The sequence below is a fragment of the Triturus cristatus genome, chromosome 1_2 (assembly GCF_964204655.1).
Source record: "Triturus cristatus chromosome 1_2, aTriCri1.1, whole genome shotgun sequence".
NCBI lineage: Eukaryota > Metazoa > Chordata > Amphibia > Caudata > Salamandridae > Triturus > Triturus cristatus.
The window spans coordinates 767014872-767030925 of record NC_140580.1 but is presented as its reverse complement, the minus strand read 5'-3'; the positions used below and the strand labels follow the sequence as shown (position 1 = coordinate 767030925).

At 48.4% G+C, this 16054-nt stretch overlaps 1 protein-coding gene across 1 annotated transcript in view; it reads right to left on the bottom strand.

The window, feature by feature from the left end:
• Positions 1-16054, bottom strand: part of LOC146867993 (uncharacterized) — an 86033-nt gene that overhangs the window by 19368 nt on the left and 50611 nt on the right. The window contains exon 2 of the mRNA XM_085623905.1: positions 3032-3217. Coding sequence (XP_085480031.1) covers positions 3032-3217 — 186 coding nt within the window. The remainder of the gene's footprint in view (positions 1-3031; positions 3218-16054) is intronic.

Genomic DNA, 16054 nt, shown 5'->3' with positions numbered 1-16054 from the left:
TCCAAAGGTCAGCAAGGGTCAAGGGTCAGATGAGGACTAAAAATGCACTACCAGTGGCACAGGGGCAGCCGCGTGCAGAGGTCATAACCGGAGTTCAGCCCAATGCATTTCAGTGGAGACTGGGGATACGCGAAGCCACACTGCTTGTAGTGGCCAAGCTTTGGAGGTTAGGACCATCAGAGGGGGCCACAAAGCAACACCAAACATACACCAACAGTGGCACAGGGGCAGCTGAGTGCAGGGTGCAATTTGAGCATCAGGCGCCCAATGCTTTTCAATGAGGATTCTGCTTTCGACAAACAGGCTGCAGGCGTCGCACCAGAGGTTGCAGGGGGAAGACCGACAGCAGAGGAAGGTAGAGATGTAGAGGGACGCAGAGACACTGTCGGTTCAGCTCACAAAGGGGGAGGGGCGTGGGGTGCAGGGGTGCCTTTAGACGTTGATGTCTTTTTACTGGAGCCGGTCGCAGTCAGGGGGAGCCTCTGGATTCAGGCTGCATGCATCGTCTAGGGGCCCAGTAGGGGTCAGCCAATGCTGGACTCGAGGGCAGGAGTCGCGGCTACAGCTGGACCCGGAGTCCTTGTAGTCAGATTCCTCTGCTGTCCTCAGGAGATCTGGTCTTTGTTGAAGAGCAAGCTGGCTTCTTCAGGATTCTCGAAGTCGCTGGCCACAGGACAGGCATTGTTTTCTTTGCAGAGTCTTTAAAGCTGTAGACAGGCGGTAGGGCTGGGACCAAGTCTTCAGGCTTCTGCAGGAATCTTCTTTCTAGGTCTAGGAGGGCCACCTAAATGTAGGGGGCGTTTTAGGGGAGTTGTAGGTAGGGCCAATGGACATGTTACCTGGGGTGACTACACCCTCTATTATGCCACCCTACTGTGGGAGGGGGCATAGACCTAGCCCTGATTGAGGGAGTCTCCTGATCTTCAAGATGGAGGGGACTGACAGTGTGCTTAACTTCGCCTCCTCCACCTGAGGGGTGGAGTTGAAAAAAAGTGGGCACACCTCCAGGTCTCTGAGTTTTCTCGCCCAAAGTTGGGGTGTAAACCAAGGACTGACATCTGCTGCTAGCAGCAGGAACTGGGGAACGCATTACAAAGGTGGCAGGCCCCTTTGAGCACTGGCCCATTCTGGCGGGAGGAGGTGTGACACCTCTGCCCAGGACGTGCATTGTTTCTGGTCCCAGAGAGCAAAGGCTTTCCACCCAGGGCTCCAGAAACATGTCTGTGTGTGGCAGGCTGTGTAAAGCCAGTCAGTGCCCATACCAGGGTCAGTAGGTTTTCAGGGGGCACCTCTGAGGTACCCTCTAAGTACATGTTTTGATAAATCTCACACTGGCATCAGGTTCAGTAAAGCCATCATGGTGCTAGGGAACTCAAGTTGTCCGGTTTCCAGTCCATGTACTCCTTATGGCTTCCCTGGCACTTACTATATTTAAGAATGGACTTAAGTATTGTAGGGGCATATCTACTCATGTGGTTTAGTGCACCCTGCCTTAGAGCTGTAAGACCTGCTAGCAGGGCGACTTGCCTATACCTATAGGCAGTGCTGGCTGGCATGGCATAGGTTTGTACCTGGTGCACACAGTCTTCTATGTTAGATAAAATGTGTCACACTGAGAAAATGTTGTCTAATAACTCAAGACTGCTTACAATACTTAATATATTTTAAGTACAACCTTTGCTCTGTTGGAAACTTTTTCTGCAGCACAAAAAAACTTGGGTGGAACATGCTGAACACAAGTTAGCCTTCAATACAAAGATTTATAACGTGTTCAATACCTCTACATACCTAAGATGCATTAGTAGCACGTGTTGTTTAAGCAATTACACCCACTAGCTGGACACAGGCTGTGCAAAATAGGCAGAAATGTAATGTGGTAGTTACCTGCCACTATGTAAACTATAAAACAAACGAACACACTCACTGGATGATGTCATCAGTGATGTCATTTAAGATGTCAGCAGTGATGTCATAAAAGATGTCATAGAACATGTCATGAGTAATATAAAATGTGAGGTCATAAGCAGTGCAGTGGAAAGTTTTGGCCTTGTGGATCACTGAAAACTATTTGGAACTGTGAATGTATTAAAGGGGTCCTGTTACCTTCAATAGGGATGGGGAGCTTTTACAACACCAAGGGGCATATTATCTAGGGACGGCGATAAATAACGCAAAGCGCGCTTGGCGCTTTTTTATTTATCGACGTCCATCGCTGGAATTTATCACCTTGGTAGCGCGTTATTAACAACGCGTTTCTCCAGGGCGATAAAAATTCCAGCGATAGCGGGGAAATCGCCGTTTTGCACGGAACATCGCTGGTTTTCCAGTGATGTCCCATGCAAAACGGCGATAACCTTGCTGCTACGACCCTGTGGTCGTATCAGCATAATCCACCCCAATGTTAGGGATAGGTAAGTCTGCATTTTAGCAGATGTTAGTTTTTTTGCGAAAACAGCGGTTTTCTCCAAAAACTAACGTCTGCTTAAATGGTGGGGCAGCCTTGAAAATATTGCGATGTGCACATCAGCGATATTTGCAAGGTTGTACTGCCCAGTGACACCCACTTTGCATCTCATTAGAGATACAAAGCGAGGCGTCAATAACAAGGCTGCTAACATGCGTTAATGCATGTTAGCACTGCCTTGTTAATAGGGCAAAAACATTATCTCTGCTTTTTTGGCTTTTAAAGCCAAAAAAGCGGAGATAAGGCCCTTGATAATATGCCCCCAAGTTACAATAACCGTGCAACTCTTTGGTGGCAGGATCCTTTTTAAGTAACTAATGAAATTGTGAGATTTGTTTATGAAGAGGCCTTATTGAATGCCATTATAATTACTGAATTAAACAACAGTCATCCTTGAAAATTAGAGATGTGTTCTGTAAATATAAATTTATTTCAGTAGTAGCTGCTGACATGAGAACAAATTTCTGAGTGTCCGTATCAAGAAAATATACAATTTATTTCTCATTGATTGAAGGCTTCGCTCAGCAGGCCTGTTTGAATGAGTGGCTTGTGAATGATTGCACTTACCAGCAAAAGAGCTGGCCTCTTTTGAGACAGCCATGCAAGTGCACCTCACACTGGGCGCATCCAGTGCTTCTTCTGCCACTGACGCTGAGTGGTCAAACATCTTCATATCCATGCATGCCTCATCTTTCAAGGGTGAAGGAGAGATGGCAGGACCCATTGGAAACCAACCGGGGCAGGCAAAGTGAGCTAAAAAACATATCAGAAAAGGTAGAGATGGTAAGAATGACAATTGCTTAATGAAATATGCACATATTTTGCAAAGGATGCGTGCATTAAGGACAAGTGCATATAAGATAAGCCTTTGATCTTCACAGAGCATCCCTTTGTCCAGTCAATCGTGGGCCTGCACTAAAGCAGATCTGATCAAACTGACCATCACAGGACCTTATGTGAATAAAGATCAACTCATCAACATGTACACGTCTATCGAATGGTCCTTGCTTTAGGCCTGGTGATGTCACAACTGTGTAAGGTAGTTATGAAAAACCACTATGAAAGGCAGTATCGAATGCTGGGACTGACGAACCTGATCCTCCTGAACATGTCAATGTGCAGTTTCAAGAGGAAGTTGTCGAGTTCATTGATATCCTTTTGCGTCATCGGAGCAAGTTGTGCCTTTATCAGGATTGAGTAGCACGGGATTTACGTATGTTAGCTATATAAAGGGTGCTTGTGGTTACCGATGAAGTACACTTGGTTTATTGCTATTGTAAGGTTGGCGTTACAAGTAAAACACGATGACAATTTTAAATATTTCTTACACAGATGGTGACTTTTGTGCTCTCTTGTTTTTGCCCAATGCAGCTTTGGTTCATGACAATTGTTTTGTCACGTCAGGCCTCAGTTTTCTTTTGAGTTTCGGCTCATAGAAGTATAGGATTTTTTTTAAGTCTACTATGAACCCATGTTATTAAGAAGTTGAACACAAAACATTCATTGAACCCCGAATGCCACACAATTAATAGATCGGATACTGTTTTTGACTTTTGCTCTGAATTAAACAAAAACAGGTTGTAAACTCCATGAGGGCTATATTGCTGCCCTTGACGAGCAAACACGTTTGTGAATGGAGGGCCTGGGAAAGGGAGCCCAGGGGCACCACCAAGCCAATTTTAACCACCCAAAACTGCAACGCGCAGCAATTCCAGACTGGAAGCAATTTGAATGGTCAAAGCAATTGCCGTCACCCTCAGGTACGAAGAGCGCGGCGGAGGCTTTTGTACACAAATGATTACAAATAAAAGCACACATTTTGTCAAAGCGATAGTGCAGACTTAACATATTGGCCCCCTGGTGTCGCTTGAAGAGAATTAATGTGCAGGGCCGAAGAGATGGAGCCCGCCCTGAGGGGGGCTGGGGGCCGGCTCGTGGAGCGTGCGGAGATATAAGATGGGCTGAGCGGGGGCACTCCGCAGGGAGGCCCACGAGGCATGCACATAAGTGAGATTAATCAGCCCGGCCGCCTACATAATGACTCACTTCTGACATCATCAAAGTGCTGCAGCCGAGGCTCCGCTTGTCAAGCGTCGTCTTGAAGGAAGAGCGGCTCGGGAGGGACGGCGATAACCTGTACCTGCCTTTCCTGCTGCAAGCGGAAGTATACGAGGGGAGTGAGTGACCTGCACTTGCGGGGAGCGGAGGTGACCCCCACTAGTGCTGAAGCCAGGTGTCGCCCAGCGGCAGCTGGAAATGCCTGGCCATTATGGGGTAAATAATGATCCTTCCTGGGAATAATTCACGGGACCCCCCAGGGAGGCCTGCTTTCCTCTATTAAATCATAACGCGGAATTCTGAAAAGTAAGAAAAATGAGCGCTCGAGGAATTCTCCAGGGAGGCTTTTTTTTCACTTCAGACTGAAATCACCCGCAGGAGGAAGAAAAAGCAGAATAAGCCGAAAAAAGAGCTAATTCTTCATAAAAGTAGAGACAACGTTGTGGACGGGAACGTGTTCCATTGCATGCGGTATAGAAAACCTGCAACCAACACCAGTGCGTGCTGTTAATGAATGGTATTGGAACAAATTGTGCTGTACCTCTAGTAAAGCATGTTTGAACTCCTCCATAACAAACCTTTACATAACAATTAAAAATGGAATTACGACAGCACAGGGTCCTCTGGTGACCCATAGTGGCGGGGCACTGAACAAATACTCTACCCCGTCAATTTATAATTAGAGGAATTGGGCATACTCGGGCTTGTGTCCAACACTGGTAGTCTCTGGATGACCATCTGCAATGAAGCCTCTAATTAGAAATGAACAATTGTTTAAAACTAATGAACACTGCCCGCGAGCCACAGAACACCGGAATGAAGCAAAAAACGAAACCCGAATAACAGCACAGCCCCTCCTAAACACCACAGAAGGGAATGCAGATCTGTTGACAACTAATTCAAATGAATATCTTCCAAATTGTTGTCAACTTTTGCTTTTTTCTCTTTGAAATTCCAACAACCTTCCTGCACAGAAGAAGGCTTGGTGAGTTAAATGCTTGCCACTGACACTTACTGTTTGGAACCCAGTGTCCTGTGTGTTGAAGTTATCTGTCTTTCAATTGCCAAACCCATATTTTAACTTTTCCTGCATACTGAGGCTATAGCAAGGACACATACTAGTACACAGTTCCCCAATATTTGAAGGCTCAAGTTCGAAAGGTAAAATATCATACCCTCAAATATATGGGTTTGTTTCTTTCCAAATGGACTTATGGATACTTTTTAGAGGCACAATTGTACAAGAAATCTCAAACAGAACGCCCGCATGACCCTTATGCTTTCTAACTCTCAGTGATACGTAAATTGAGTACCATTAAATCATCTCAAATTTACAGGACATACGAAGTGCTGGATAAATACAAATTCATTCCATTTTACTATCCTCTGAAGTTTTTCTTCTATATCCCTCTTATCCACAGTGCTGTCATAAACCTTCATTCTTAGCTTCAATGCCCTTCACTTCCTTTCCATCATTCTCACTCACATCCTCACTTCACTTCTTTCTTATATCCACACCATGCTTTATATTGCAGGGCCGATGTCACGCCTTCCAACACTCCGTTTAAAGCATTGTCCGTCACCGCCACTATTGGCAAAGCATCACCATACCTCATCTCCGCTTTGCACACTTAAACAACTCTTTTGTACTCTTTCCTAAAGCTCAGGAGTGTGAGGAATTGTTTAATTGTTCTAACAAAATTTCACGAAAGTACACAAAATTACGCAACATTTTATTTGTCGATATCTCTGACTAAATTTGTTAGGTAAGCCCATACCATGCATAACAAGCATTGGTAAAGGCAATAGGTCTCTCTCTTTTGGGAACTATTGACTTTGACAATAGTTCTTTTGTGATGCTTTGCAGCATGGCTAACGAGGAAATCAAACAAAAAGTGCTATGAAGCAGTCCCCGCGGACCTGTCATTTTTGAATCCACGTGCACTATGCATGCACATGTATACAAAATCTGTAGATTTTTTTTTTATTTACTGATCCAAATGGGATTAGTAAATTAAAAACGGCAAACAGAACATAGAAGGCCGTGGCGGAGAAGCACACAGGTGAGAGCAACATGGAGTGTGGTAGAGGGGCAAAGCGAAGTACACAGGGAAGACAGCTGGACAACACATGCACTCTCAAGGAGTGCTTAACCAAAAAGAAAAAAAGGAGTGACTAAAAAGTAAGAAGTGGAAGAACACAAGTAATGAGGCCATGCTCCAGGGGAAGGCCAAAACAAGAAGAGGAAGGAAAATACACACAACTAGTCTTCGAAGCAGAATTGACTATGTTTGGAGGTTGCTTTATTACATGGGTACTCACAAACTTTCTCTCGGGGGCCAAATTTACAGTATGGTTTGTGGCCGAGGGCGGGGTCATAGGGGGAGTAGGCGGTGCTAGAGCAACAAAAAAAACTGTCACCATGAGGTGGAACACAGGCCCCTGCAGCGGACGCCTTCATCCACTGAGCTACTGGACCCGGCATACACATATCTCTCTCTCTCTCTCTCTCTCTCTCTCACTCTCACTCTCACTCTCACTCTCACTCTCACTCTCTCTCTCTCTCCCGCTTTCTGTCTCCCTCCCTGTCTCCCTCTCTCTCCGTCTCCCTCTCGCTCTTCCCCTCTCTCTCTGTCTCCCTCCCTCTGTCTGTCTCCCTCCCTCCCTCTGCCGGTCTCCCTCTCCCTCCCTGTCTCCCCCTTACTCCCTCCCTCTGTCTCCCTCCCTCTGTCTGTCACCCTTCTCTCTCTGCCTGTCGCCCTCCTCCCTCTGTCTGTCTCCCTCCGTCTCTGTCTCCCTCCCTTTGTCTGTTGCCCTCTGTCTCCCTCCCTGTCTCTCCCTCTGTCTCCCTCGTTCTGTCTCCCTCTGTCTGTCTCCCTCTGTCTCCCTCCCTCTCTGTCTCCCTCCCTCTCTGTCTCCCTCTCTCTGTCTCCCTCCCTCTGTCTCCCTCCCTCTGTCTCCCTCTGTCTGTCACCCTCCTCTCTCTGCCTGTCGCCCTCCTCCCTCTGTCTGTCTCTCTCCGTCTCTGTCTCCCTCCCTTTGTCTGTTGCCCTCTGTCTCCCTCCGTCTCCCTCCCTGTCTCTCCCTCTGTCTCCCTCGTTCTGTCTCCCTCTGTCTCCCTCTCTCTCTGTCTCCCTCCCTCTGTCTCCCTCTCTCTGTCTTCCTCTCTCTGTCTTCCTCTCTCTGTCTCCCTCCCTCTGTCTCCCTCTGTCTCTGTCTCCCTCTCTCTCTCCCTCTCTCTCTCCCTCCGTTTCCCTCCCTCTGACTCCCTTCCTCTGTCTCCCTCCCTCTCTGTCTCCCTCCCTTTGTCTCCCTCCCTCTGTCTCCCTCCCTCTGTCTCCCTCCCTCTGTCTCCCTCCCTCTGTCTCCCACTCTCTCTGTCTCCCTCTCTGTCTTCCTCTCTCTCTAGCCCCCTCTCTCTCTGTCTCCCCCTCTGTCTCCCTCCCTCTGCCTCCCTACCTCTGCCTGTCTCCCTCTGTCTGTCTCCCTCTGCCTCCCTCTGTCTCCCTCCCTCTGTCTGTCGCCCTCCTCTATCTGCCTGTCGCCCTCCTCCCTCTGTCTGTCTCCCTCTGTCTCCCTCCCTGTCGACCTCCCTCTCTGTCGCCCTCTCTCTCTCTCTCTCCCGCTTTCTGTCTCCCTCCCTGTCTCCCTCTCTCTCCGTCTCCCTCTCGCTCTTTCCCCCTCTCTCTCTGTCTCCCTCCCTCCCTCTGTCTGTCTCCCTCCCTCCCTCTGCCTGTCTCCCTCTCCCTCCCTGTCTCCCCCTTACTCCCTCCCTCTGTCTCCCTCTGTCTGTCACCCTCCTCTCTCTGCCTGTCGCCCTTCTCCCTCTGTCTGTCTCCCTCCGTCTCTGTCTCCCTCCCTTTGTCTGTTGCCCTCTGTCTCCCTCCCTCTGTCTCCCTCCCTCTGTCTCCCTCCATCTGTCTACCCCTCTGTCTCCCTCCCTCTGTCTCCCTCTGTCTGTCTCCCTCTGTCTCCCTCCCTCTCTCTCTGTCTCCCTCTCTCTCTGTCTCCCTCTCTCTGTCTCCCTCTGTCTCCCTCCCTCTGTCTCCCTCCCTCTCTCCCTCTCTCTCTGCCTCCCTCCGTTTCCCTCCCTCTGTCTCCCTCCCTCTGTCTCCCTCCCTCTCTGTCTCCCTCCCTTTGTCTCCCTCCCTTTGTCTCCCTCCCTCTGTCTCCCTCCCTCTGTCTCCCTCCCTCTGTCTGTCTCCCTCTCTCTCTGTCTTCCTCACTCTCTAGCCCCCTCTCTCTCTGTCTCCCCATCTGTCTGTCTCCCTCCCTCTGCCTCCCTACCTCTGCCTGTCTCCCTCTGTCTGTCTCCCTCTGCCTCCCTCTGTCTCCCCCTGACTCCCTCCATCTGTCTCCCTCTGCCTGTCGCCCTCCTCCCTCTGTCTGTCTCCTCTGTCTCTCTGTCTGTCTCCCTCCCTTTGTCTGTAGCCCTCTGTCTCCCTCCCTGTCGCCCTCCCTCTGTCTCTCGCGCTGTCTCCCTCCTCTGTCTGTCTCCCTCTGTCTTCCTGTCTGTCTCTCTCTGTCTCCCTCTCTGTCTCCCTCTCTGTATCCCTCTCTGTCTCCCTCTCTCTGTCTCCCTCCCTCCCTCTCCCTCCCTCCCTCCCTCCCTCCCTCTCTGTCGCCCTCCCTCCCTGTCTCCCTCTCTCTGTCTCCCTCTCTCTCTGTCTCCCTCTCTCTCTGTCTCCCTCTCTCTGTCTCCATCTATCTGTCTCCCTCCCTCTGCCTCCCTCCCTCTGTCTGTCTCCCTCTCCCTCCCTCTATCTCCCCCTGACTCCCTCCCTCTGTCTCCCTCTGCTTCCCTCCCTCTGCCTCCCTCCCTCTGTCTCCCTCTCTCTCTCTGTCCCTCCCTCTCTGTCTCCCTCCCTCTCCCTCCCTCTGTCACCCTCCCACTCCCTGTCTCCCTCTGTCTCCCTCCGTCTCCCTCTCCATCTCTGTGTCTCTCTGCCTCTCTGTCTCTGCCTCTATCTGTCTGTCTCTGCCTCTGTCTCTCCCTGTCTCTGCCTCTATCTGTCTCTGTCTGTCCCTGTCTCTGTTTGTCCCTGTCTCCCTCCCTCTGTCTCCCTTTCCGTCTCTGTCTGTCTCTGCCTCTATCTGTCTGTCCCTGTCTCTGCCTCTATCTGTCTCTGTCTGTACCTGTACCTGTCTCTGTCTGTCTCCCTCTGTCTCTCTGTCTGTCTCCCTCCCTTTGTCTGTCGCCCTCTGTCTCCCTCCCTCTGTCTCCCTCCCTGTCGCCCTCCCTCTGTCTCTCGCTCTGTCTCCCTCCTCTGTCTGTCTCCCTCTGTCTTCCTGTCTGTCTCTCTCTGTCTCCCTCTCTGTCTCCCTCTCTCTGTCTCCCTCCCTCTCCCTCCCTCCCTCTCTGTCGCCCTCCCTCCCTCCCTCCCTCTCTCTGTCTCCCTCTCTCTCTGTCTCCCTCTCTCTGTCTCCATCTATCTGTCTCCCTCCCTCTGCCTCCCTCCCTCTGTCTGTCTCCCTCTCCCTCCCTCTATCTCCCCCTGACTCCCTCCCTCTGTCTCCCTCTGCTTCCCTCCCTCTGCCTCCCTCCCTCTCTCTGTCCCTCCCTCTCTGTCTCCCTCCCTCTGTCACCCTCCCACTCGCTGTCTCCCTCTGTCTCCCTCCGTCTCCCTCTCTGTTTCCGTCTCCCTCTCCATCTCTGTGTCTCTCTGCCTCTCTGTCTCTGCCTCTATCTGTCTGTCTCTGCCTCTGTCTCTCCCTGTCTCTGCCTCTATCTGTCTCTGTCTGTCCCTGTCTCTGTTTGTCCCTGTCTCCCTCCCTCTGTCTCCCTTTCCGTCTCTGTCTGTCTCTGCCTCTATCTGTCTGTCCCTGTCTCTGCCTCTATCTGTCTCTGTCTGTACCTGTCTCTGTCTGTCTCTCTCTATCCCTGTCTGTCTCTATCTCTGTCTGTCCCTGTCTCTGCCTCTATCTAGCTCTGTCTGCCCCTGTCTCTATCTGTCTCCCTCCCTCTGTCTCCCTTTCCGTCTCTGTCTGTCTCTGCCTCTATCTGTCTGCCCGTCCCTGTCTCTGCCTCTATCTGTCTCTGTCTGTCTCTATCTCTGTCTGTTTCTGCCTCTATCTGTGTCTGTCTCTACCTCTATCTGTCTCTGCCTCTATCTGTCTCTGCCTCTATATGTCCCTGCCTCTATCTTTGTCTCTCTCTCTGTCTCTCTCTCTGTCTCTATCGCTGTCTGTCTCTACCTCTATCCGTCTCTGCCTCTACCTGGCTCTGTCAGTCTGTCCCGGTCTCTTCCTCTATCTAGCTCTGTCTGCCCCTGTCTCTATCTGTCTCTGCCTCTATCTGGCTCTGTCTCTATCTGTCTCTGTCTGTTTTTGTCTCTCCCTACTGCCCTCTGTCACCCTCTGTCACCTCAACCGACTCTCACACCCTGCTGTCCTCTGTCATTCTTTGTCCCCTGCTTGTGTGGCAGCTGAGGCAGCTTCCCTTCCCGGGCACACACACAGCCCCACCCGAGTACTTCACAGGTCTTTAAGAGACCATTTGCATGATAACAAGGCTTTGTTGTATTTCACCTCTTCTTAGCGCCCCTGCAGCTCCACTCGGACTATCACTTGAATCGCCCGGCCCCCACAGAGCAGAGTCTGCGTTTGCTGACACTGTAAAAAAAACCCAAAAAAAACACCGGTACGATGTCTGCAAGGTCCGCGGGCCGCCAAGAAAGGCTTGCTGGGCCGCTGGCGGCCCGTGGCCGTACTATGAGTACCCGTGCTTTATTAAAAGCATGCCACATAATGCAATGAACACTACATTTTCTTATTACTTCTGTACAACAATTAAAATGTACTGTTCTGCAAACGAAGACTTTCACTTATCTCTACGGGGTTTGTTTTCACATCCATGGGTGACACAAGTGAAGTTAGTTCAATGCACCAACTCTTTTGAATATGAAAGACAGGGTATTGCAACCCAGCAGTACCCCACGCAATACATAGTTGTAGTGGAATCAATGCTTTTGGGTTACTAACAGTCTCTAAACAAGGATCCAGGGACACCGTCGTGATCGGAAACACACCTATGTAGTTCTGCATAATACCACACACACACAAAAGGCACTAAGAAAAAGACACTTCAACCAAAAAGCATATTCTTTCAACAGTCTCAACCTGTTGCTTAGCACATCTGCAATAAACACACAAAATATAACAGCAGCACAGATGAATGTTGCGATCAACGAGAATAAAGCAAACATTTCTACCATAGTTAAAATGTCATCTGAAAATCTAACACCCTAAAACCTACTTCTATGAGGGACACTAGCAGAACATGTAGTAGTATAGCTTGCAACAAGAGTTTCTTAGAGATAATCACCGCACTGCATACCTGTTAATAGCAAAGTGCTGAGTTGTTAAAAGTCATGGAGGCCGTGTAAACATACTTCGCATCAGCTCCTTTTTTCCCACACGTGGCTCGATATAAGCTTTCAGTAGAAAGTGTGATGCGGAAGCATCTCTGGCAGTCAAGATCTTCTCTGGCAATATCTTGGCCAGGCCATAATCTGGGGCAAAGTTTAGTGACGCCAGGACTAAAGAAGGAGTGGGAAGTTTTATTGATGGGTATACCCTCATCTTCCCAAATACTATGCTTCAACAAACTGAGAGAGGAGATACCTAGAATTTAATAAAGTATGTGTGTAATGTATCCGAGATCTGTAAGTAACAGCACCAAGGTGAATTGGTGCTCACCTTACATTTATCTCAGACCTACGTATGAAGCTATATCTATTTATATGTATAATATATTATTAGGGTCCTCACCCAAAGGTACCACCCGTGGCATGCTTCATCATTGGACCCTCACTTACACATGGAATGTGTGTGAGTGGACTCAACTCTTTGTAAGCGTAGTTCCTTGAAATGGTAACAGAGAGAAGACAGGGAGTGTGGGAATGTTAAAATAACCTCCAAATCCTAATTTTCTTTTTTTTTTAATGGTGTAGGATTGGGGGATAGATTAAAAATAAAATTGACGACGCTTTTAGGATTTAATGATCCCAGGTTTCGATTTAGGTCGACATGTTTCAGCCAATAAAACTGCCTCGAAAGGTCATTTAACTTTCTTCAGGAGCTTCGTTGACCCTGCTAAATTTAATGAAAGTGTATTTGCTTGTTCAATTATATTGTATTTAAAGAGGCATGCACATTTATATTCAGACCATACATGAAGGACCTTTTCCTCATATGGTCAAAGATGTCTGAGTAAGTTTACCAACATCATAGAGAGTTTCAGGGATGGACCGTCCCTGTAGTCACAAATTTCAGGGACACGGGCACTGCTCGAGTGATGAGAGGACCCGTTCCCTTGACTAATGTGTGACTGCAATGACATGTGTGTGAGTGAGTGTCCAATGATGAATCATTCCACAGGTGGTACCTGTGGGTGAGGGCCCTAATAATATATATATATATATATATATATATATATAGATATATATATATATATATATATATATTATCTACTGGCGGTCGCCAGTAGATAGTTATAGTTAGGACCGTGTTTCCATAGGAAATCCGCAACATTCTATTTGGAATAACTTTTGCGTCGATTGACGAATCCTCGCGCAATTTTCAAAATAGGTGGGGCGCTCCGCTCCGCTCCTTCCCTGAAAGTCTCGGGGGGATTCGTGAAGCGGGGGCTGAGAAAAAGGGGGGTCCCAAAACGCGTTTTCCCCATGCATTTTCCCATAGGACCTTTAGTCCGCGCTACAGCCCGAATGGCTGAACAGAAAACCTTGAAATTTGGCAGAGAGGTAGTCCTCAGGTCAGGGATGTGCCTTTTGCAGGTCTGGTGTAAATCTGTTCAGTATTTTCTGAGAAAATAGCATTTAAAAGCATATATATATCTATAGGCGCGCACCGTGCGCGTACGGTAAGCGCACCCTGCCGTGCACGAGCGCAATTCTGATTGGTTGTTAGATCTTAGTAAACATTCGAATCGGTCGAAACCAGGAAGTGTCGGCCGCCATTTTGTCTCTCGCAGTCCGAGGGAGGTGAAAAATAAAGGTGGAGAACATGAAAAGGGGGCAGGGTGGACAGTTCCTGACCCCCCTAGCCATTGTCAGGGGGTCCCCAAAGGACCCCCAAGGGCCATAAATGTTTTTAATATTTTTACGAAAAATCGCAGAGTGCGCTTACCGTGCGCGCATGGTAGAAACGTGAAAATTACGCGAACGGCGTAACGTGGGCGCGCGGTGCGCGAAGCGCCCCGCGTGCCCACAGAGCGCGCACGGTGCGCGCACGGTGAAAAACCTTAAAAAAAAAAAAATTTAAATAATAATTACATAACTTAGCATTTAAAAAACCGTACAAATTCACTGAAAAAACCATAGGTTTCACACACGTTATAGTTAGGAATTAGTATTTAAAAAACCTTGCAAATTCACTTAAAAAAACATAGGTTTCACACATGTTATAGTTAGCTGGACATTTCCCTCGTAAAAAACCAATGAAATTCCCCCGTTATAGTTAGTAAAGGGAACTATAACTCACGCGACCGCAATCCACTGCTGATGACGTCAGATATTACATCACTGATGACATATGTGTCTTTCTGTAAAATAAATATTTATTAAATATGTATAGCTAAAGGTTAAAGGAAAGAAAAATGGGTAAATAAGTGAATAAATACAGTGATGTAATATCTGACGTCATCAGCAGTGGATTGCGGTCGCGTGAGTTATAGTTCCCTTTACTAACTATAACGGGGGAATTTCATTGTTTTTTTACGAGGGAAATGTCCAGCTAACTATAACATGTGTGAAACCTATGGTTTTTTCAGTGAATATATATATATATATATATATGTGCATATGTATATAAAAAAACGCTTTGTACAAATAAATACATATAGCTTCATACATAGGTCTGAGATAAATGTAAGGTGAGCACTGATTCACCTGGGCACAGTTACTTACCGATCTTGGATACATTACACACATGCACTTTATTAAATTGTAGGTATCTCCTCTCTTAGTTTGTTGAAGCAAAGTGTAATGAGCCACTATGATATAATCTATCCACATGTATCCGAGGGGCTGGGCGCGGACCCAAGGATATTAATAAACTTGGAAGGATTGCTTGTGGTCCGACTACAGATCCAGCAGTACTGTGCTTAGTATGTCTGGCGGGTGCACAATGGCGGCCTATAATTATATATGCCTGCTGGAGGTGGTCACAATCACCACATTGGTGACAAGGTGGTCTTACCTCGCGGGGAGTCGTGAGTCCCGTACGCCAATGTTTGGTGCTGGTCCAGTGAAGCGGCGATGGTGCATCCTGCAGTGGTATCCAGCACTGTACGAGTGTCAGTGGGAGGTAGTGGAACTGTGCTGGACGGTGCGGAGCGGCATCTCGCTGTGAGAGGGGCAGGTGTATAGAGCGCTCCTTCTGTGAGTGTGCAGGAGCTGAGCCGTGTCCCGTTTGCTGAGGTGCAGCGGAGCACTGCCGGATTGTGTGCTTGGACAAGCAGAGCAGGAAGAGCCAGCCAGCACCACAGAGGAGCTGAGTGGGCGGGGTCGAGCCCTGTAGTACCCGAAGGTAAGCCGGCAGAGGCTGCCTGCATCGGTGAGAGAGAGAGTAAGGCCACGTGGAGCAGTGCTCGAAGGCCCTTGCTGCTCCGGTGTGGCAGAGGCCCAGGAAGAGGGCTGTCAGGAGCTGGTAAGGCCGCATGTGGCTGCTCGGTGCAGGAGAGAAAGTCAGACTGCACCACGTGCCCATGAGCATGAGGAGTGACTGGTTAATAAAAAAATATATAATATACACAGAAGAGTTGTGGGCAGCCCACATCAGCGTATAGGCCAATAAAGAAAAAAACAGGTGGTTGTGCAGGCAGCACAGCTCACAAATAAGTGAATGGCAAGTGGATAAAAAAAAACCTAAATAATAAGAAAAGAGACTTTAAAGGATATTCATAAAGAAGAGACAGTAATGAGAGTCTGAGTGAAGTAAGAATGGCGAAAAGATGTCAGTGCAGGCAAATGAGGATCACAAATCTACAAGTGAGCACTGTAACACACACATCACTGGCAGCATTACCGCCTTTTAGCTAACTAGCCGACCCAGCAACATAAGTGCCGAGATGGAGGAAGTGGATAAGGAGGTTAGACCACTACTTCTGCGCTTCCCGCGAAATAGACGCCACGGTGAAAAGGTCAAATATGCTACACATTGGAGGGGGTGAGTTGTACAAACTGTATCTTGACCTACCAAATACAGGTGATGACAGTGATTATGATGCGGCAGTAACGGCACTGAACAGGTATTTCGATCCACAACTAAATCTGGATTACGAACATATCAAACTAAGGCAAACTCGTGAGCAAGAGTCGGTGGATATGTACTTTGTGCGACTGCGAAAACTGTCTGGCAGCCATACAGGTCGATAAACATGTAGAAATAAGAGCGCATTGATTGAAGGATGCCGGTCTGCAAATTTGAGAAAACGAATCCTTCGTCAGTCCAGCATATCGCTTGATGAAACCCTCATAGTGGGCAGATCCCATGAAGTCGCGGATGCCCGGG